The sequence below is a fragment of the Triturus cristatus genome, chromosome 8 (assembly GCF_964204655.1).
Source record: "Triturus cristatus chromosome 8, aTriCri1.1, whole genome shotgun sequence".
In the NCBI taxonomy this organism is placed as follows: Eukaryota; Metazoa; Chordata; class Amphibia; order Caudata; family Salamandridae; genus Triturus; species Triturus cristatus.
In genome coordinates this window covers 759,692,504-759,713,761 of record NC_140591.1, presented here as the reverse complement: position 1 = coordinate 759,713,761, position 21,258 = coordinate 759,692,504, and the positions used below count along the sequence as shown (strand labels likewise).

Here is a 21,258-nt window from a genome sequence, read left to right as displayed (position 1 = left end):
GGCATCTCAGAGATGCCACCGCGCAGGGAATAAATCAGAGCCACGGAGTGTGCAGAAAGGATATAGTGCCCGGCAGCAGGGGAGAAGAGTGTTTTGTGCTGAAAGTGCGATAAGAATCTGTACTTTCAGAAACAAATATTGAATGTGTTATAATTGAACATACTTTTCAGAAGTAAAGAAATCCTCCTTCGATCCCTGAGGTGGCAGAAGAATACACCCCAACAGCCACAAGAAAAACGATGAGGCTAAAATAAGTCTATGGGCTGAATCAAGTTGTGATTAGCAAAGTAATGACTAAAGGTTCAGATAGGTTTCAGGGACGTTATAGTTAGAAATTAGCATTTAAAAAACCTTAGAAATTCACTGACGTTATAGTTAGTTGGACATTTCACTCTTACGAAACCAGAGAAATGTGGCCGTTATATTTAGTTAAGCTAACTATAACTCGCGCCCCCGCAATGCACTGCTGATGACGTCATATATTACATCATTCATGACATGGTCAGTGACATCACTGATGACATCTCAAATGACATCACTGATGACATCATCCAGTGACTGTGTGTTTCTGTAAAGTTGAAATATGTTTTGTATATATATATATATACACATATATATGTATATATATATATATATATATATATGTGTGTATATATATATATATATATATATATTACCTACTGGCGGTCGCCAGTAGGTAGTTATAGTTAGGACCACGTTTCCATAGGAAAACCTCAACATTCTATTTTGAATAACTTTGGCGCCGGTCGACGAATCCTCGCGAATTTCTCAAAATAGGTGGGGCGCTCCGCTCCGCTCCGACCCTGAAAGTCTCGGGGGGATTCGTCAAGCGGGGGCTGAGATAAAAGGGGGGTCCCAAAACGCGTTTTTCCCATGCATTTTTCCATAGGACCTTTAGAACGAGCTACAGCCCGAACGGCTGAACAGAATTACTAGAAATTTGGCAGAGAGGTAGTCCCTAGGTCAAGGAAGTGCCTTTTGTAGGTTTGGTGTAAATCTGTTCAGTAGATTCTGAGAAAATAGCCTTTAAATCAATATATATATCTGAGCCCGCTTACGGTACGCTTACCGTACGCTTACGGTAAGCGTACGGTGGCGTGCGCGAGCGCGATTCTGATTGGCTCTTAGATCTTAGTAAACATTCGAATCGGCAGAAACCAGGAAGCGGCGTCCGCCATTTTGTCTACCGCACTGAGTGTTATGTATCAAACATGATGGCCAAAAACATGTTATGGGGATGTTTTGACAACTCCCTCTCACATAGTCATGTTGAGGGAGTCCCCAAACATCCCCCAAGAGCAAAAACGGCATTATTTTTTTTTCGGCAATTTCGCGGGGTACGCTTACCGTACGCTTACCGTAAGCGTACGGTAAAAAAATAAAAATAAAAAAAACACTATCCACACTTTCACCACCCCATGTGCAAATGGTGGCCGAAGGCCACCATTTGTGCATTGCTTATCAGAGCACAGAAATTTCCCAAAAAATTTCAACAGATTACCTATCACAAGGAAGCGCATAATATGTCCTCCATGTGCGCACGGTGCGCGAAGCGCATCGTGCGTACATGGCCCATCTAGCGTAACGTGGGCACGGCACTAACTGCGTAAAGTGGGTGCGCGGTGCGCGAAGCGCACCGCGTGCTCACTGTGCGCGCACGGTGCGCGAAGCGCACCGTGCGCGCACGGAACGAACTGCGTTAAGTGGGCGCGCACGCCACGAATGGCGTAAAGTCACTTAGCATTTAAAAAACCGTACAAATTCACTGAAAAAACCATAGGTTTCACACACGTTATAGTTAGGAATTAGCATTTAAAAAACCTTGCAAATTCACTGAAAAAACCATAGGTTTCACACATGTTATAGTTAGCGGAAATTTTACTGATAAAAAACCAATGAAATTGCCCCGTTATAGTTAGTGCTGGCAACTATAACTCACGCGACCGCAATCTTCTGCTGATGACATATGTGTCTTTATGAAAAAAAGATATTTGTAATATATGTATAGCTAAAAATGTATGGAAGAAGACATGGGCAAATAAGTGTCTAAATACAGTATTAGCATCAGCAGAGGATTGCGGTCGCGTGAGTTATAGTTGCCAGCACTAACTATAACGGGGCAATTTCATTGGTTTTTTATCAGTAAAATTTCCGCTAACTATAACATGTGTGAAACCTATGGTTTTTTCAGTGAATATATATATATATATATACATACATACACCAAGGAGTATTGAAGAATGAGTGGGTGTATAAGTATCTGAATGGATGATTTGGTAGGTGCGGGACTGACTGTATAAGTGAGTGATTAATCATATCTTACTGAATGCATGGGTTAGTCACTAAACTGCGAATGTCTGTATTAGTCTGTCAGTTGGTGTGTAAGCGGCTGCATGGGTTGGTGAGTAACTACATGAGTGCCTATATGGGTTATTTATTGGTTGTCTGAGTGTCTGTGTGGGTGGGGGGTGTGTGACTCTGGACCTAGATGTGTGAGTAGGTGATTCACTGGGTGTATGGGTTCAAGAGTGCATCTGTGAACGGCTGTATTGGTGGGTGAATGTGTGTATGGGTGTGTTGGTGAGTGAATGGATGTAACAGTGGTACATGTGTGAGAAACTCCATATGTGAAATGCAGTATATGTGAGTGTTGGAGTATACAAATGACTATATGTGAGAGCGAGTGATTGTGAGAGTGCCTGTAGGGATGAGTGTGTGCTTGTATCAGTGATTGTATAAGAGAGTAAGTATGTGTTACTATCTGTATGAATAAGTGAGGTGGTGTGTGTATAACTGTACAGGTGAGCAAATGGGAGTGTGATTGATTCTTTGCATGACTGACTCGGTGTGTGAGTAACTCTTTGGGAGAGTGGCAGTGTGTGAGTGTCTGTATAGGTGTATGAGTGCATATGATAGTGCTGTATTGATGAGTGCCTGAATGTATGAGTGGATGTGTGTGTAGACCTAGGAATCAGTGAGTGGGTATGTAGTAACTGGTATTGGTGTGTCTGGTTTTGAAACTGGTAGTCTGTATTTTAGAGTGGGTGTATCATAGGTTATATTAGGGTATAAGGAGGTGCATCAAATTATCACATGGATAATGTCATCAGTGATTTGGTGCCCTGCTGCGGTGTCCCCCCCGTACCTGTCGCTGGTGTGCTGGTACGGGTAAAGAAGAGAAGGCGCGTGCGCTTGACGGCGCCGGGGGCTGAAGGCGGAGGGAAGGCCCTAGTGTTGGAGTCGTGGACACTGTGTTATACCCTTGTGTGCGCCCATCTCCTGCACAGGACAGCAAGCGCTGCAAATTACCTACCTGTGAACCCCGGTACTGTGGCTGATGCGGAGCCGGTGGCAGTGTGGCGCGAGAAAATTGACCAGTGCTGCGGCGTTTCGAAATCGCCAGGGGCCCCACGGGGCGGAGAAGAACACGACCTGCAATTCTGCACAGCCCTTTGTGGGAGCTCTGACCCTGTGAGCTACGGGATATGAGGATTGCCCTGGAGACAGCCATCTGAGGAGATAAAGATGACCTTGCTGGGGCCTCTGGGGAGTGCAGCAGAGTGAAGACACGTGGCGGGCGATGCGGTCGACCCTGGTGGGAACATCGGAGGAGCCGCTGACCTTCAGGCTGTGGGGCAGCGCGACAAGAGACATGGTTGAAACTCCTGTGGCCTAGTCATTGAGCTTGGGAGTCCCCGAAGTCGGACGGCTATGACGAACTGGTGAGGAAGCTGGTGCGGATGTGCGGGCGGCGCTCCTTGTAGTAAGTCTGTGGGATTCTTGGTTGGTGCTGGTGGGAGCCTGTGGAACTCGAGGGCCCTGGACTGGGGATTGGGAATCAAACAGGCAGCGCATAACCAAAGGGGCATAAGCAAGAGACACTGCTCGAAAGAGACTGCTGTAGCGCCTCGCTCTTCCATCACTAAGGCGCCGTCGTTGTTGTACCACTGCCTGCTAGAGGCCTGATGCTGGCTCAGTTGCCCTGATCTGCAGCGCCCACGCCACCGGGACTGAGTGCGTCACCACTTCTGGTAGGCGGGATATATCCTTCTACTGGTGAGCTGACCTGGCAAAGGTGATACGCGGGTCCCAAGGACTGGTGTTTCAGATACAGCACACAAGAGGCGCGGAGAGTAATAGGCGAATGCCCACAGCGCAGCAACTGGTGATGGGCCGGATACGGGCCAAGACATAACAAGGGCACCTACGGGCCGCCAGCCTTGACCCAGTACAGGGAACCACGGGAGAGATGCCGGAGCCAACGACCACAACCCTGGTCAAAATGGACTCTGTTCTCGCAGCAATGGAGCAGATTGGTGCAGCACTGGATCACACTAGGACCTACCTAGAGACCAGAATCGACAAAGTTACCTCAGACTTTACCGTGCTTCACGCAGATCACCAGAAACTGGCTGATAGTCACTACACACGACCAAACCCTGAAGGAGCTTCAGCCTGTGACGCAAAATCATGCAGCCGCACTGCAGAATTTGATAGACCGTGTCCATATACTGGAAGACCAGGCAGAAGATGCGGAAGGACGCTCACGCTGTAATAATATCCGCGTGGTGGGCCTGCCGGAAGGTGAGGAAGGTAGGAACCTGAAACAATTCACGGAACGATGGCTGCGAGACCTGCTACCCCAGGGGACCTTGTCCGTACAGTTTGTGGTGGAACGGGCTCACTGTATCCCGGCACAGAATCCGCAGCCAGGTGCCAGACCGCGTCCGTTCATATTTAAACTACTCAACTACAGGGATAGAAATGTGGTGCTTCGTGAAACACGAAAAATGTACTCTCTTCAGGTGAGCGGCAGTCCAGTTATGTTTTCCCCAGACTACACTGCTCGTGTACAGAGGCGTAGGAGCAACTACACGGCTGTGAAACGTCAACTACGGGTCCTGGAGCTCCCTTACTCGCTGCTGTTCCCTGTCCGGCTACGAGTGGTCACAAAAGATGGGGCCCGCTTCTTTGACTCTCCCGAGGAGGCATGGGACTGGCTAGAGGAGTCGGGATTGTGGACAGGCGTGCGGCCCTCTGGCCCGGACGGCGACAATATGTCGAGCAGGAGAACGAGGCGACGGTGGAGGAGGGGGCAACTGAAGGCAGTCAGCCTGGGGGCCTCTGCTCCCACCCTGGACAATATGAGGAAGGAACGGTGAGACGTGCTGGAGGCAGGTGCACCCTTGGATCCCCACAACTTTGTGAACGGCCCGACTGTTACAGACAAGCTATGTTGGTGACCAGCGGTTCCTCGTCACTATCCTCAGAAAACTCGGAAGAGCTTGGTCTGCCATTGGTCACCCCACAAACTGCTGACGGCATTATAGGATGAAGCGACGGAATGATGTACTTTAATGCGCGCTGCTCATGCAAGTAGAATGCTATTTACTGTACTGCATAATATGGCTAGCTGGTACATAGGAGGGTGGAGGCTCATTTGAGTTACACGTCGCACGTCCCTCACATGGTGATGATACCTGGGTGGGATGCCTGTCACTGGGGAAAAGCATGGCTCCACAAGAGGTTACATAGATAGCTATATGGATTGACAGACTCGCGAGCTGCTGGCCATGCGGGACAGTTCTGGAGCTTAGATAGTTGACACACTAGACACACTGGCAGTAAAGGGGAAGGCTATAACATAACATCGCTAGCACGCAACCCCCATAGGTAACACATTGCCTCAGTTCAGAATTTGTCTGTGTTACAGAAGTTTGGACGGCCATCGCGAAATGACCGCCCCAGATGTTCAGTTGTTCAGTTGTTCATGGTTTGTTTTATGTAGTTGTATCTGATGCAGCAGTCCTTCACACTCATGCAGTCCCCTAGCCTCCGCTTCCCACGAGACGCCCCACCCGATGCCTTGCCCCTGGTATCTCTGTTGATCACTACAAGCAGAAATGGCGCGAGCTGATATAATCACATGGAATATTCTTGGCATGTACACACCTGGGCGCCATTACTCCATATTTGCATATCTACAACGACACTCAGCAGCAATCGCCCTGCTGCAAGAAACACACATGACTCAGCTGGAGCTTGATAGGCTGCGTAGGCGCTGGAGAGGGCACGTTTATGGCACAACTTATTCGGCACATGTGAGGAGCACGCTAATTTGGGTGAGCGCAGGTACCCCATTCGTTTGTGAGGAAACCATGACAGACCCTGATGGCCGCTACACCTTAGTGAAGGGGATACTTAATGGCCAGAAGGTGCTTTTAGGCTAAATATATGCCCCAAACACAGATCAATCTTCGTTCCTGGCGTGACTATCTGTAACACTGTCTCCATGCCTTGGCTGTTGGGAGGGGATTTCAACACGGTCCTAGATGTACACACGGACAGGTCCTTCCCGCCACTTCGGGCAACGACTGCAACCTCTAATGCACAGGCGATTGCGGACTGGTTGTCACAATGGGCAGTACTGGCTGTATGGTGTGTCTTGCACCCCACAGACCGCATTTACTCCTATTATTCTGCAGCTCACGGTTTACATGTGAGGTTGGACCGGGTGGTGGGCTCGCAGTCTCTGGTACCCTTGGTTGAGGTAGTGGAATACCTAGGTAGGACGCACTCCAACCATAATCCTTTACGGCTCCGACTGAACTGGGATCCTGGTCGCCCTCCCATACCCACCTGGCGCCTCCAACCTGCTGCACTGGAGGACCCAGAATTCCGTGCATCACTGGGATCAGCTGCCCTGGAATACTTTGAGCACAACGAGGGGACGGCGAGCTCCGCACTTGTGGAGTGAGATGCCCACAAAATAGCTATTAGGGGGCACTGTCTTGGGGCCACGTGGAATCTGCGTAAACAACTGTCCATGGCACTCACGAGGCTGGAAGCGCAACTGCTCCAATACGAAAGAGAAGGAGAGGGTGGGGGTGGACAGTCAGGACAATTAGAGGACCTCAGGGCACAACATGCAGAACTTATGGAGAGGTTGCTCTGCCATAATTACGCAGCCCGCACACACGCTAAAGCAGACAGAGCGGGCCGACTTCTGGCCTGGCTGCTGAAACAAGAGAGTAAGCATACACCAATCGGGGCAATACACATACCAGAGGGCTCTCTGGTATACACCCAAAGGGAGATACACAGGGCAATGACGGACCATTACGCACGACTGTACCAATCCAGGGGGCGTTGCTCTGAACCCGACCTAGAGAGATTTTTCGTGACGATTCAGCTACCGACGGCTTCCAGGGCACACCAGGAGGCACTTAATGGTCCCCATACCCTGGAGGAAATCGAAGAGGTGATTGGGTCCATGGCGTCCGGGAAGACGCCGGGTCCGGATGGCCTGCCTGCTGAGTACTACAAAGCTTACCGGGATGTTCTAATGCAGCGTCTACACACTCTCTACTCCACAGCCATGATAGATAACGGGTTGCCACCGTCAATGCGAGAGGCTTACCTGATGTCCCTCCTCAAACCAGACAGGGACCCTGAAAACCTAGGGTCATACAGGCCCTTGGCGCTCCTGAATGCGGATTACAAAATCTTTGCTAAGCTGTTAGTGGAACGCCTGGTGCCGGTGGTCCCCGAGTTGGTCCATACCGACCAAAATGGGTTTGTACCCAAGCGCAGTACGTCGTTGAACCTGCGGAGATTCTTCCGAGTGGCGGCAGACAGCGGGAAGGAGTGGCCCAGGGCGGGGTGCCTGGTGTTAGACCTCGAGAAGGCTTTTGACTGCGGCGGTGTTGTTGCGATATGATTTAGGCTGGGAATTTCTACAAATGGTGGGCCTGTTATACAAAAACCCCACAGTCCGGGTGCGGTTAGGGCTATACATTTCTGATAGCATCCCGATAGGCAGGGGAACCAGGCAGGGATGACGGCTATCGCCCCTCCTGTTCGCGCTGGCAATCGAGCCTCTGGTAGACAACATTGGGAGTGGGAATACCCCTAGGGGATGCAACGCACCAGGTCTCGCTATACGCGGACGACCTTTTAGTCTTCGTGAGAGATGTAGGAGCTATTCCGGCTCACCTAGAACATATCTTACGTGACTTTGCTGCTCTCTCTGGACTCCGGGTGAACGCTAATAAATCCTGTTTGTATGTGTTTGGGGGGGACATTCAGGATCCGGGCTATTTTCTGGCTGGCACGCAGGTGCAGTGGAAGGCTGATACGTTCCGCTATCTGGTAATCCAGATATACCGTCAACCGGCTGACCTCTTCGATGGCTATCTGGGTCGTGCGGTAACAGCCATCAAGTCGCAAATTAATTTCTGGAAGATGCTCCCACTCAGTCACAGGCAGGGTGGCGTTATCTAAGATGGTGATCCTTCCGCGCCTCCTATATTACTTCGCCAACCTACCATTGTATGTCCCGGCGGCCTTTTTTAACAAACTCGCTACACTCCTTAGAGACTTCCTCTGGGGTAATGCACGCCACAGGATAGCGTTAGCGAAGTTGTACTTGCCCGCGGACCAGGGGGGCATGGCTGCACCCTGCTTCGAACACTACTATTTAGCTGCGCAACTGCAGTGGATAGCCCGATGGCTCGCAGACAGAGGTCGAGAGGATGCGGCGACTACAGCACCCCCCCTTTCTTTGGACTGCATTACTGGGCTTTTTCACCCGGCTGCCCTCCTTTTAGCGGTGGCTTACAAATGCTTCCGCCGCTGCTTGTATATCACTAAAGACCTAGTCCCTTATGCACCTGCTATACCGCTGGTGGGCTCCCCCAGCGGGCCTGGGGTGCTCACATCCTTGGAGCTTCGGGAGTGGCACGAAGCCGACATACAGAGCCTGGGGGATCTGAACCGGGATGGCACGCTCCTATCATTTGAGTCCCTTACCGCAGAGCTGGGGATCCCACAGGCACATTTTTAAGGCACCGCTCTTGATCACTAACCTGACCTCTAGATGGGGGGACATGAAGGAAGAGATACAGTATCTCCACGTAATGGGTCGAGGCCGGCACTTAGTCCGGTGGTTTGCGGCATCTCTCCACACGCATGCGGTGATAAAATTAGACTCACTCCGACGCAGGTGGGAGGAAGACTTGGGGAGGCAGCTGGAAGATAGGGAGTGGGAAAAAATATTGAAGAGTCCTAAGCGTATTCCCAGAAACATGCGGTTCCGTCAAATCCAATTATTCATAGTCCACAGAGCAGTTCTCACTCCCGAAAAGATCAATAGGTACTTTTGCCGTGCCCCTGCTTTACAGAGGTGGGGGCTGGCCTAGTGCACATGCTGTGGGGCTGTCACACACTGCATACCTACTGGCAGGCTATTAGTGAGACATTGTGCGTGTGCACGAGCAGCAGCATACCTTTTGAGTGGCCTACTTACTTATTACATCAATTTCGTAGGACCCCGGCCACAAAAGTCACTTCTCGCTTCCTCGACCTGGGGCTGGTAGTTGCCAACCGCCTCTTAACAAAGAGATGGAAGGCACAGTCCCCACCACGCATGAGGGCAGGGAGGTATTCCCTCATAGCATGGGCTAAAGCAGAAGGAATAGCCATCTTACGGGAGGAAACACTGGGTCTGCGTAGACACCGATGGCAGCACAATGGGAGGGTCTGCTTCAGGGCCTTATGCGCATGGGGGACAGCCTAGAGCAGCGGCCGGATGCTGAGGGAGGCATTCCTGCAACCTGAGATGGCACGCCTAGGGGATGGGTGGGGGGAGGAGAGGGAGTTGAGTAACTATCTGTGTTTATTAGACCAAGAAGCCATGTCAGCAGAAAAAGAAGCTAGCTGAATAAAGGATATGTCAAAAGGACAACGAAACCTCTCCAACAAGTTTCGGAACACATAACGTGTTAGTGATATACTGAGTAGTAAACGTTTTTCATTATAAGGAATTATGAATGTTCACAGTTAATACCTAGAGCTTTTATCGTAAATCTGTTTTGACTGTACGGTTCCAATGAATAATCTGAACTGTATGGAGTTGCAGAAGAAATGCTTAATAAAATCGGTTTACAAAAAAAAAAAAAAAAATGAATGATGTAATATGTGACGTCATCAGCAGTGCATTGTGGGGACACGAGTTATAGTTAGCTTAATTAACTATAACAGCCGAATTTCTCTGGTTTTGTACGAGTGACATGTCCAACTAACTATAACGTCCCTGAAACCTGTGGTTTTTTCAGTGAATTTCTAAGGTTTTTTAAATGCTAATTTCTAACTATAACGTTCCTGAAATCTATGGTTTTTTCAGTGAATTTCAAAGGTTTTTTAAATGCTAATTTCTAACTATGCCTACAGAGGTAGGACGTGGAGAAAGAGGAAGAAAGGCGCAGAAAGAAGCAAGAGAAATGCAGAAAGAGGCAACAGAAGTTCAGAAAGATGAAGAAAGGTGGAGAAAGAAGCAAGAGATGTGCACAAAGAACCACAGAGGAGCAGAAAGAGGCCTTGTTGCAAAGTCATCCTGTGCCCCCAACTTTTTGCTGACGGGTACTGGTGGTAACTGACTGACTAACCAGGCCTAGAGCCAGTGCTATGCTAAAAGACACTTAGTATATAGGGAACACTATGCATTGGGGTACCCCTGTGATTGGCAGTACCACCTCTGTAAGGCCCTAGTACATTATAGGGCAAGGGGGTTAAAACTACATGTAAGTCAGAGGTGCAGAAAGAGGCTTCTTTAAGTAGTAGTCACGTTTGCAGAGTGGTGGAGAAAGGGTGCTGGGCCTCCGACCAGCGCTCAGGAATTCCGCTGCATAGGACTTAGAGGAGGTACCAAGAGGGCTTCTTGGCCCCCAAAGTCCCTCAGGAGTAAATTTGACTTCATCCCCCATCCCGTAGTCTGCCAGGAGGTGCATTTGCAGAGTGGTGGAGAAAGGGGGGCATGTCCTCCTTAGACGTTGATGCGATCCCACTGTGTGGGACTTACTGCAGGTAATAGGAGGGGTAGTTGGCCCTCAAGGACAACCTTGGGGGCCAACTACCCCTCCTATTACCTCCAGCAAGTCCCACACAACAGGATTGCTAAGTTCTCATAGCAGGCCACGTCCCCTTTAACCACCACTCTGCAAACGCGCTCCCTGGCGCGCTCTTGGATGGGGATTGAAGTCCCCTTCGCTGCTGGGGGTCCTTTAGGGGCCTACTAGCCTACCTGTTACCTCCAGTAAGCCCCACACAGTGGGAATGCTGAGAGGTGGACAAAGGCCCCCTTTCCTGAAGCTCCCTGAGGGCCAACTAGCCCACCAGGTACCTCCAGTAAGCGCCACACACCTGGATTGGAGTGGGCCGAGGCCACGCCCCCTTTTTACACCACTCTGCAAACGCGGCTCCTGGCGCATTGCTGCTTGGGGAATTAAGTCCACTTGTGTCCTGAGGTCCTCGGGACACAAGAGGACCACATCGCCCCATCAGCAGTGCGCCAAGAGATGCGTTTGCAGAGTGGTGTAAAAAGGGGCGTGGCCTCAGATCACCTCTCTGCAAACAAGCTATGTGGCGCTTACTGAAGGTACCTGGTGGGCTATTTGGCCCCCCGGGAACCTAAGTATTCATGTGGACTTAATTTCCCATCTTACAACGCACCAGGGGGCGCATTTGCAGAGTGGTGCAGGGAGGCGGCGGGGCCTCCAGCGTGATGGTGTTTTTTTTATTGTTTTTTTTTTTGATGGGGGGGCTGAGTGGCCCCCATTCTTTTACTATTTTTGGGGCCCTGGGGACCCCATCCCCCAGGGCCTGACCACTTTTTTTTAAAGAAAAAACGGGAAGGGTGCCGTGCGGCCACCCTCCCAAGGCCAATATCTGCCCGGTGGCCCTATCCCCCTTGGCATGGCCTCGTATATATATATTTTTTTTACTTTTAATGGAGGGGGGCCACGAGGCAATTATCTGCCCCGGGGACCCCATCCCCCGGGGCTTGGTCATTATATATTTGTTATTTTTTAAAGGAAAGGGCCCGCCTCCCTAGGCCAATTTTGTCCCCGGCGGGGAGCCCAACAGTCCTGCTGGTTCCCCGCCTCCTGCGGGAGCCGGCGTTGCTTTTGAGCAAGGGGAGCTGCTGACAGGCAGCTGCCCTTGCTCAAAAGCAATCCTGCTTTGCTTCGTTGAAGCGAGAGCAGGTTTTCCTGCTCTCGCTTCAACGAAGCAAAGCAGTGTTTGCTATGGCAGGGCGGGAGCACGAGCCGTGCTCCCGCCCTGCCATAGCAAACAGCAATGTCCTGGGGGTGAGCACCCCGGGACATTGCAGGAGCCGGCCCTGGGGGGTGGCAGTCCCCAGGGCCATCAAGGGCTCCCTCCATTTGTAAAACCCCGGGAAGGTGGCAGTCCCAGGGACTTTGGGGGGGGGCACGTGCCCCCCACGCATACTCAAATAATGCCCCGGGGAGGTGTCGGTCCCCGGGTCTTGGGGGGGACCTGATAGCCCCCCCACATCCAATTAAAGAAGCCCCGGGGAGGTGGCGGTCCTTGGAGCTGCGGGGGGGTGTGTGCCCTGCATATATTTAGCATAACCCCAGGAGGTGGCGGTCCCTGGGGCTGCAGGGGCCCCTGCAGACCCCCACTATTTAATTTTGCCATTGCCCCCGAGAACTGGCCCACCCGGGGGCTCATTAAAATGAAGCGCGGGAGCCCGTGCTTCATTTATTTTTATTTTCTCTGCAGGATTTGCGCACCCTGCTGGGCAATGGAGTCTCGGCACGGCTCCCAGTGCAGGATGTAGGCGTCCCCAGTCGATTCCAACTTTATGGGTGTATTGAAAACAGCCACTAAATGATAAATTAAATTGTTCATAATTTGTAATTGCAGGCAACTGCAACAAGGAAGTGCATTCTTTATTGCACGTCCACAGGAGTTCTATAGAAGGCCACAAAGCTTTCCCTTTCCTTACAAATTCTGACACTGAGAAGAGTTTTATCAGTATCATGCTCTTACAAACGGTACTCCACTGTCTTATACTAGGTTCATACTTTACAAGTACCACATAAATATGTACAGACCACCGACTTGAAAATACCAGGTCTCTGGTACTAATGGGACTGTGACTATTGCAACAGTATCTACTTGATTAGATTTTGATTTGATTTTTTCTATAGCGCTTGAATGCCCTGAGATGTCTTGGCGCTGCTTAAACAACAAAATATTGCTACATAGTGGCGTCCTGCAACTAATTTTCAAAGAGCCAGGTTTTTCAATGATTGCCTAAAGGAAATTAAGTTTGGGCTGTTTTTTTTTAATTTAAAGGTAGCTTGTTCCATAGTTTAGCTGTTCCTGCTATGAAACTCTCCCCCCCCCCTCCCCATGTGCTCTCTTACTTCTAGGGACCACAAGGAGCTTGCCAGCAGAAGATCGAAGATTTCTTCTTGGAGTATACCAAACAAATTGTTTTTTAAAGTAATCTGGACCTACCTTGTGCAATGCTTTATAAACTAGGCATAGGGATTTAAATGTAATCCTATTAGCGACTGGAAGTCAATGCAGTTTGTTTAGACCTTGCCATGCTTATTGATGTATCCAGAAGCAACAGAGCTGTATCAGTTGTGTTATATGTATTCCTCTGTTAAAATATGTATGGTGACATACTTTTTTTGCTCAGCTTTATTTTTATTCTTGTTTTCAGGCTGGAAAGAGTGATTAACAACGTGTCCGTGAAGAAGGTTCCCATTAAAATTGTCCATTCTGAGAGTAATGCAGAAAAGGAAAGCAGACACAACCTGCTGAGTGCCATTGAACCACCTGCCTTACCCCCTCGCCTGGAGAAAGATCAGATTAAAACTCTGAGCACTTCTGAGCAGTCCTACTCCCGTTTCTGCGCCTACACCAGACAAGACCCTGAGGCAGAGGTTCATAGACCGCCAAGAATTATTGATTCAGAACCAGGTGATGTGTTGGGAAACAGCTTGAAGGATAGCAGTGTTTCATCTTCTGCAGTAATTTATGTGATGGCCAAAGAGAAGACCCTTGAGGACATTAAAACTGAGGAACTTGCTAGAGAGATTGTGGTCAGAGATAAATCTCTAGCAGACATTTTGGATCCTAATGTCAAAATGAGGACAACAATGGACTTGATGATGGGGATATTCCCCAAAGATGGTAATCTCTTAGAAGAGGCCCAGCAGCGCAGGAAGTTCCTTCCCAAAGTTCCTTCACCAAAGCCTGCAGAGGATAAGTGAGTAAAGTCTTTTCTGGTTATTTGTATGCTTTCAGCTTGGAGGAGTAAAAGTGATCTACTTTTACCGTTAAAATTGTTAAGATTTTGAATGTGACGTATTCGTGAATTTTTATTAGTTGTTGAATCTGATGAACCGATGAATGTTTATGAAGTTTTATAAATTTAATCTTTTTAAATTGCACTAGAGTTTTAGGAAGTGAGCATCGCGTGTTCTTTACTTGGACTATTTTACTGAATTGTGGTTTTTATGGGTATTGGAGAATGATCAAGAGACTTGAAAGGACAGGTGACAGGACTGCCTTAAAAGCTGTTCAAAATCAGCACTTGCACTTTATGGAGTACCCACTTTCAGGTGTCAGTGCCATCATAGAAGTGAAAGTTAGCACTCTAGGCTGTGCGCACCCAATGACTGACCAGCAGAAACGATATATAAAGAAATGGCCAGTGCAACCACACGCAGTGGGCCAAACCTGTCTGTGCCAGGATGGGGCCAGGGGCCAGCCCTTATGCTCAAAATACGACCCACTCAGCTGCGGTACTTACTGCAAGAACTAACTAAGGTAGGAGTGGAACTTACCTCCTAGAAGGCCTTTGTGCTAAAGGCACTTGGGTTGTAAATGTCCCCGGCCTATATCACTAAAGAACATGGACATAAGTCCCACAAAAACATGCTGCAACACACCTCATATAGGACAAATGGGACTTTTTTTGTACACAAAATTAAAATGGCTTATTTGAACACTCGTTCTCTTTTGCAGCACAGGTTAGAAATGTACGACTATCTTAAGCGCTTAAGCCAGATTTGTTATTGCACACAGAGTCTTGGTCAACTGAGGTTTCCATATCTGAAATGTTGGAGGCTATCCCTGAGGGATACTCCCTACTCCATGTTAATAGAGAAAGAAGCAGAAACGGTGGAGGAGTGGCTGCCATTTTAAGCAAACAACTGAAGGTGTTCAGCTCCAAAGTACATTTCTAGAAATGGTAGATCTCTTTACTTTTCAGAATAGATTTTAATAAGAGCTCCATTGTTTGGCTTCTGGTATATTGCCCCCAGCAGTACATGGCCAACATCAGTGAGCAAATGTTTGAATGTATTTGTCCTCTGGCTTCACAATACTCACAGATGTTGGTCATAGGAGAGATTCAGAGGGCAAAGTCAACGGAGGTTATCATTTTTCGGATACAACGAAGGCCTTACATTCCCAACGACACATCACTCAACCTACTCATATCAAAGGATATATGCTGAAATTAATGTGGTTACAAAATATTAAGGTGGCTGACATTTAAATAATATCATGCATTTGGTTTGCCCATCATTGATTGAGTATGTATTACCAACCTGGAGGGTTCCCTCTACTCATCCGTCAGAAATGTAACTGGTACTCGAAGCAAGTCAAAAAAAGTGACATGGTTAATACACTTCAGCAGACTGAACCCATTGGTAGTAGGTCTGCTGTCAAGGCCGAATGTGACTTAACATGCTGGCTAACTGTTGCAGCTGAAATTCATGCTCGTTACAAAATCAGTGTATATACATCAGGGCCAAGTCGGCCCCATAGTTTACGCAAGAACTCAAGGAAGCCAAACTTAAATTAAGGCTACTAGAACGTCCGTGACAGAGAAAGTATGAAGATGTACCTAATGTAAAATTTAAGGATGGGTTAGCAGAGTGTAAAGCACTAGTTTTCTCGAAACTAAGCGAAGTACTATACTGATAGGATATTAGAAGAACCAGATAAACAGAGAGAAACATCCAAGCTCATGGAGGAACTTACCTCCTCAAAAAAAGTAGCAATCAAAGAGGAATTCTGCAACAAGCTTAATTTTTTCTTTATTGATAACATTTTGAAAAATAAGGAAGGTATTCCTAAACAGGCATTAACTCCTGGTGAACCAAATAAGGAGTACGACAAGGAAACATTGTTAAACTTTCCAGAAATGGATGAGAACCTACTGGGAACATTACTTGCCAAAGTAAAAACACGTTCCCCTAGGGATCCTTGCCCTCCTGCTCTCCTAAAAGAATTTATTGTGGCAATAGGTTTGCCTTTGTGAAATTTTCTTAACCTTTCCCTTCAACAAGGTGTTGTTTTAAGCATTTTTAAATATACAGAATGTATCCTGCTACTGAAAAAACAAGGACCAGAACATTTGATATTAAAAGATTATAGGCCCATTTCTCTGCTCCCTTTCCCAGCTAAATTGTTGGAGGGGCATACTGTCTTAGAGTTGTGTAATTATTTACAGGACACAGCGTTCTTCACTCTGCCCAAGTGCGTTTTCCTCCTCTAAACAATATAGAGTCTGTAATAGTATCTATGTTAGATGAATTTAGAAGGAAATAAAACAGGGGGAAACACTCTGCGTTGGTACTGTTAGACCCGTCTGTGGCCTTTGATACGGTCAATCATAAGATTCTAATCGAACGTGCGAAGGAAGCAGGGATAGGTGGCAGTGCACTTTGCTGGCTTAAATCTTTTTCTGTGGACTGTACACAATGTGTCAGATTAGGGTCTTTTACATCACAGGCCAACAAGTTGAACTGTGGAGTTACTCAAGGATCCTCATGGTCCCCACATTTATTCAACCTGTACGTCAGGCCTCCTTGTGTGGAATTGTTGGACTGAGGTTGCAGTGTCTACAGTTATGCTGATGACTCGTAAGTACTGTTTCGAACCAGATGGTACTGGTTTCACATAAGCACACTTTCAAGACACATTCTCAAGTGGATGGCATTAAACCAACTTAAATTGAACGCAGACAAAAAAGGTTGTTCTACTGAAAAACAAGTTTTGCACTTGGAGTCAACAGTGCTGGCCTATTCAACCAGGTCTTTTACCACCTCCCTCGTTAGTTGCTAAGAGTCTTGGGGTTGTGATAGATGGAAATCTCTCTATGCAGGCCCAAGTGAGTTTGTTGCTGTCAAAATGTATGTGTTTGCAAAAAATGTTGAAGAAAGTAGCTAATCTGTTAACATTTAAAGCGCACAAATTGATATTGATAGCGTTCATCTCTTCTCTGCTACACTATGCTAATGTTGTTTATGCTGGCCTGTCTAGTACCATCTTACACAAACTCAAAGTGCTTCAGAATGAGGCAGCAAGGGTGTTCTTTGCCTACCGAGACAGACCCATGTTACACCTTTGTTAAAGAAGCTCCATTGGCTCCCAGTTAAACACGGGATAAGATTTAAGATTTGTGGCATGGTGTTTAAAAGCACAAATTCATTAGCACCCAAATTTGTGATAAATATGATAGAAAAAATATGTACCTACACACAATTTAAGATCTGTCCATGTGAACAAACTGATCTTTCTGAAATTTTGGAAGAGTAAGTCTGGAGGACGAGGCTTCTCGTGATAGACCCCCCACCATGTGGAATTCTCTGCCTATAAAAATTCGTCAGGCCACGGATTTCAACTTTTTCCCAAAATGTCTGAAGACATGGTTATTTAAACGAGCTTACACATTATAATGTAGCAGCTTAGTCTTCGGAATACAGCTGTATTGCAAAGCCAAGAAATCTTCTGGTGAACGTGGGCTGTATAATTTTTCTGTAACATAACATATAACTTAGGTGATATTCACAGGAGAACATTTTCTCAAATCAATCAATCTGTATTTATAAAGCGCAGCTAATCATCCAATAGGGTAACCAAGCGCTTGCAGGCCCGAAGGCTTTTTCGACCGGCCAGGTTTTGAGGGCCATTCGGAATGCCGGAAGTGAGGTGATGGGCCGGAGGTGCGTGGGGAGGCTGTTCCAGGTCTTTGCTGCAATGTGGGATAAGGAGCGTCCTCCATTTCTGCTTCGGTGATGTGGGGAGTATGGGCAAGTAAAAGGGAGGTGGAATATAGTTTTCTCGTTGGTTGGTGAAAGTTCAGGCTGTGGTTAATGTAGTTGGGTCCTTGGTTGTGTACAGCCTTGTGTGCGTGGATCAGCAGCTTGAATCGACATCTCTTCTGTACAGGGAGCCAGTGGAGTTTCCTGAGGGGAGGTGTGAAGCGTATTCGTCGGGGAAGGCTGAGGATGAGTCTGGCTGCTGCTTTCTGTATGGTGTGAAGTCTCTGTAGAAGGTGTGTGGCGATTCCTGTGTAGAGGGCATTGCCATCGTCCAGTTGGCTGGTGATGAGGGCTTGTGTCACTTTGCGTCTTGTCTGTAAGGGTAGCTACTTGAAGATCTTACGTAGCATGCGCAGAGTAAGGAAGCAGGCAGAGGAGACTGCGTTCATCTGTGATTTCATGGTGAGTTTGTTGTCAGTGATGATTCTGAGGTTTCTGACGTGGTTGAAAGGAGTGGGTGTGTATCCTAGGTCTGATGGCTACCAGGACCAGGAGTCGTTCCATGTGTTGCTGCTGTTGCCTTCGATCAGTACTTCCTTCTTGTCTGTGTTCAGCTGTAGTCAGTTGTTCTTAATCCAGACGGCGATGTTTGTCATGCATCTGTGAAAGTTGGCTCTGGTGGTGGTGGGATCGTTGGTGAGTGAGAGGATGAGTTGGGTGTCGTCTGCGTAGCAAATTATATTAAGACTGTGGGATTGGATAAACGTTGGCCAGCGGGGTCATATATGCGTTGAAGACAGTAGGGCTTAGGGATGAGCCCTGGGGGACACCATAGGTGATCTCCTTGGGTTCTGAGATGAAAGGTGGGAGGTGGATCCTCTGGGTTCTTTCGGTAAGGAAGGAGGTAATGCTTCTGAGCATGTCCCCTTGGATGCCGATGTGGTGGAGTATTAACATCAGTGTGTGGAGGGATACGGTTTTGAAGGCTGTCGAGAGGTCGAGGAGGATCAAAGCTGCTGTTTCTCCTCGGTCGAGGAAGGTTCTGGTGTCGCCCACTGCAATCAGGGTGGTTTCAGTGCTGTGATTGCTGCGGAAGCTGGATTGGGAGGTGTTGAGTAGCTGGTTCTGCTCCAGATGTGCCATGAGTTGATTGCTGATAATCTTTTCCAGTACCTTCACTGGGAATGGGAGTAGAGAGATTGGCCGGTAGATTTTGAGTTTGCTGGGGTCGGAAGAGGATTTTTTGAGTAGTGGTCTGACTTCGGCATGTTTCCAGGTGTCGGGAAATGTTATGGTAATGATAGAGGTGTTGAGTAGGGTGGTGAGTTTCTGGGCGATCCTTGAAGTTCCTTGAAGATGTTGTGCGGGCATGGGTCTGTGGGAGCTCCCAAGTAGATGGATTTCATGGTGGAGGTAGTGTCGTGGGTGGAGAGGATGTTCCAGGTGGTCAGTATGTGGTTCAAGTTGGTTACGGTGGTGGTGTATCTGTCGAGGAAGTCTGTAGGTGTGGGTTGGGGTTCGAAGTTGCTGTATATGGTTGCGATCTTGTCGTGGAAGGAGTGGGCAAGGTTTTTGCACAGCTTCTGTGAGGGTGTAATATTGTTTTTGCTGGCAGCCAGGTTGGAGAATTCCTTAATGATGTTGAAAGGTTCCTTGGTGTTGTTGCCGCTGGTTTGGATGCGTGCGGCAAGGGCTGTCTTCTTTGTTGCCCTCAGCAGGCGGTGGTAGAGGCTGAGAGAGGTCTTGAAGGCTGCCCTGTTGGAGGTGTCCTTGCTGGTGCGCCATCTCCTCTCCATCTGTTTGCTTTCTTGTTTTGCTATTCTGAGTGCTTGGGTGTACCAGCTGGCCTTTTTGGGGGATTTTCTCTGGATGTTGCTCTTGATGGAGACGATGCTGTCTGTGCAGTTGGTGTTCCAGGTGTTGAAGTTTTTCGCTCCCTGTTCAAGGCTGGTGGAGGTAGCAGGGTTGGAGGTGTTGATGGCCGTTCGCCCAGCCGGTGTCTGAGATTTTGTTCCACCTCCGGTGGGGGGGCGTTGCTCATCTTGGTGGTGGTACGGGGGCTGGAGATGCTGAAGTGGACGAAGGAGTGATTGGTACATGTGAGTTCTGTGACGTGGCTGTATTTGACACGGTTCGTGGAGGTGAAAATTGGGTCCAGTGTGTGTTCTGCGGTGTGTGTAGGGTCGTGGATGATCTGGGTCAATCTGAGGCTGCTCATACTTTCAAGGAGGTGTGCAGTGTTTTTGTCATGTTGAAATTTAGGTCACCAAGGAAGATGTAGTCCTTGGAGTCTAAGGCTAGGGGTGCAATGAAGTCTGCATGGTGTTGCAGAAGCTGGAGCATGGGCCTGAGGTTTAGGATGCAAGGGTGCCTCTGATGGTGGTCTTGTCTGTGTGGAACTTGAAGTTGAATTGTTCCGGCGGGCGGTGGTATGGTTGGTGGTGGTACACTGTATGGTCCCTTTGTGGATGATGGCTGTTCCTCCTCCTGGCTTGTTGGTGCGGTCCTGGTGAGTGATTTTATATTTGTTGGGGATCGCTGTTGCAAAGTCTGGGGCGGATATGTGTTTGAGCCAGGTCTCAATAAGGAAAGCGATGTCAGGTGCGAGGGTAGCGAAGAGGTCCCATAATTCAGTGGAATACTTGCATAGTGACCATGTGTGAAAAGGGCGCAATCAAGTTTTTTTTGTTTTTTTTCAGGTGGTAGCAAATGGGAAGGGGTTTTTTTGAGAACAATGGGAAATTAGATATGTGTTCTACCTATAGTACTCGTGGTAGGATCAGCTTCTGTGACAAGATTTTGTTGAAAAGTACAAAGCGGTGAAAATGTCTCTAAAATAAATAGCACTTTGCCAGAGGGATATCCTTAGTGCGTTTGCTAATCTGTCATAAGCTTTGTAATGAGGGTAGGTGGAGCAAAAAAGACTATGCCGCTGGAGAGTGAGCGCAGATCTATGAAATTCCTCTGACATTGTGGTATGGTTGTTGGATTTTCCTTTATTTCAAGCAAAGGAAAATATTGTTTGTCGTGCTCTTAGATTCTCCAATAAAGATGATTTCCAGCCTCACAGAAGTGAGCTTTTGGACAAGCTTTACAAGAAAAGAATCACTTTTCACCCCTGCTCACAAGAATCCGTTGCCCTATCGATAAGCAGTTTATGTATCGAGAGCAATTGCATCAAGAGGGAAAACTTGGGAAAATAGTCATTACTTGTGCACAAGTTTGCAATTTGTATCCAGAACCTCAATTGAGTGACCGTGATCATGTCTTTCCTTTTTATTTAAGAATTCAGTGTTTCATGTCTCAGATCAATCACTTAAGTGGTTCACATCAAAGAGACAGCTCACGATAAATTAGACAA

General features: G+C 48.0%; 1 protein-coding gene across 5 annotated transcripts in view; it reads left to right on the top strand.

Annotated features, from left to right (window-relative positions):
• The window catches only part of SHROOM2 (shroom family member 2), a 463,222-nt gene that overhangs the window by 388,534 nt on the left and 53,430 nt on the right, over positions 1-21,258 (top strand). For all 5 annotated transcript variants that reach the window (XM_085622195.1, XM_085622198.1, XM_085622197.1 and 2 more), the window contains one exon: positions 13,559-14,107. In XM_085622195.1, the coding sequence (XP_085478321.1) occupies positions 13,559-14,107 (549 nt within the window). The remainder of the gene's footprint in view (positions 1-13,558; positions 14,108-21,258) is intronic.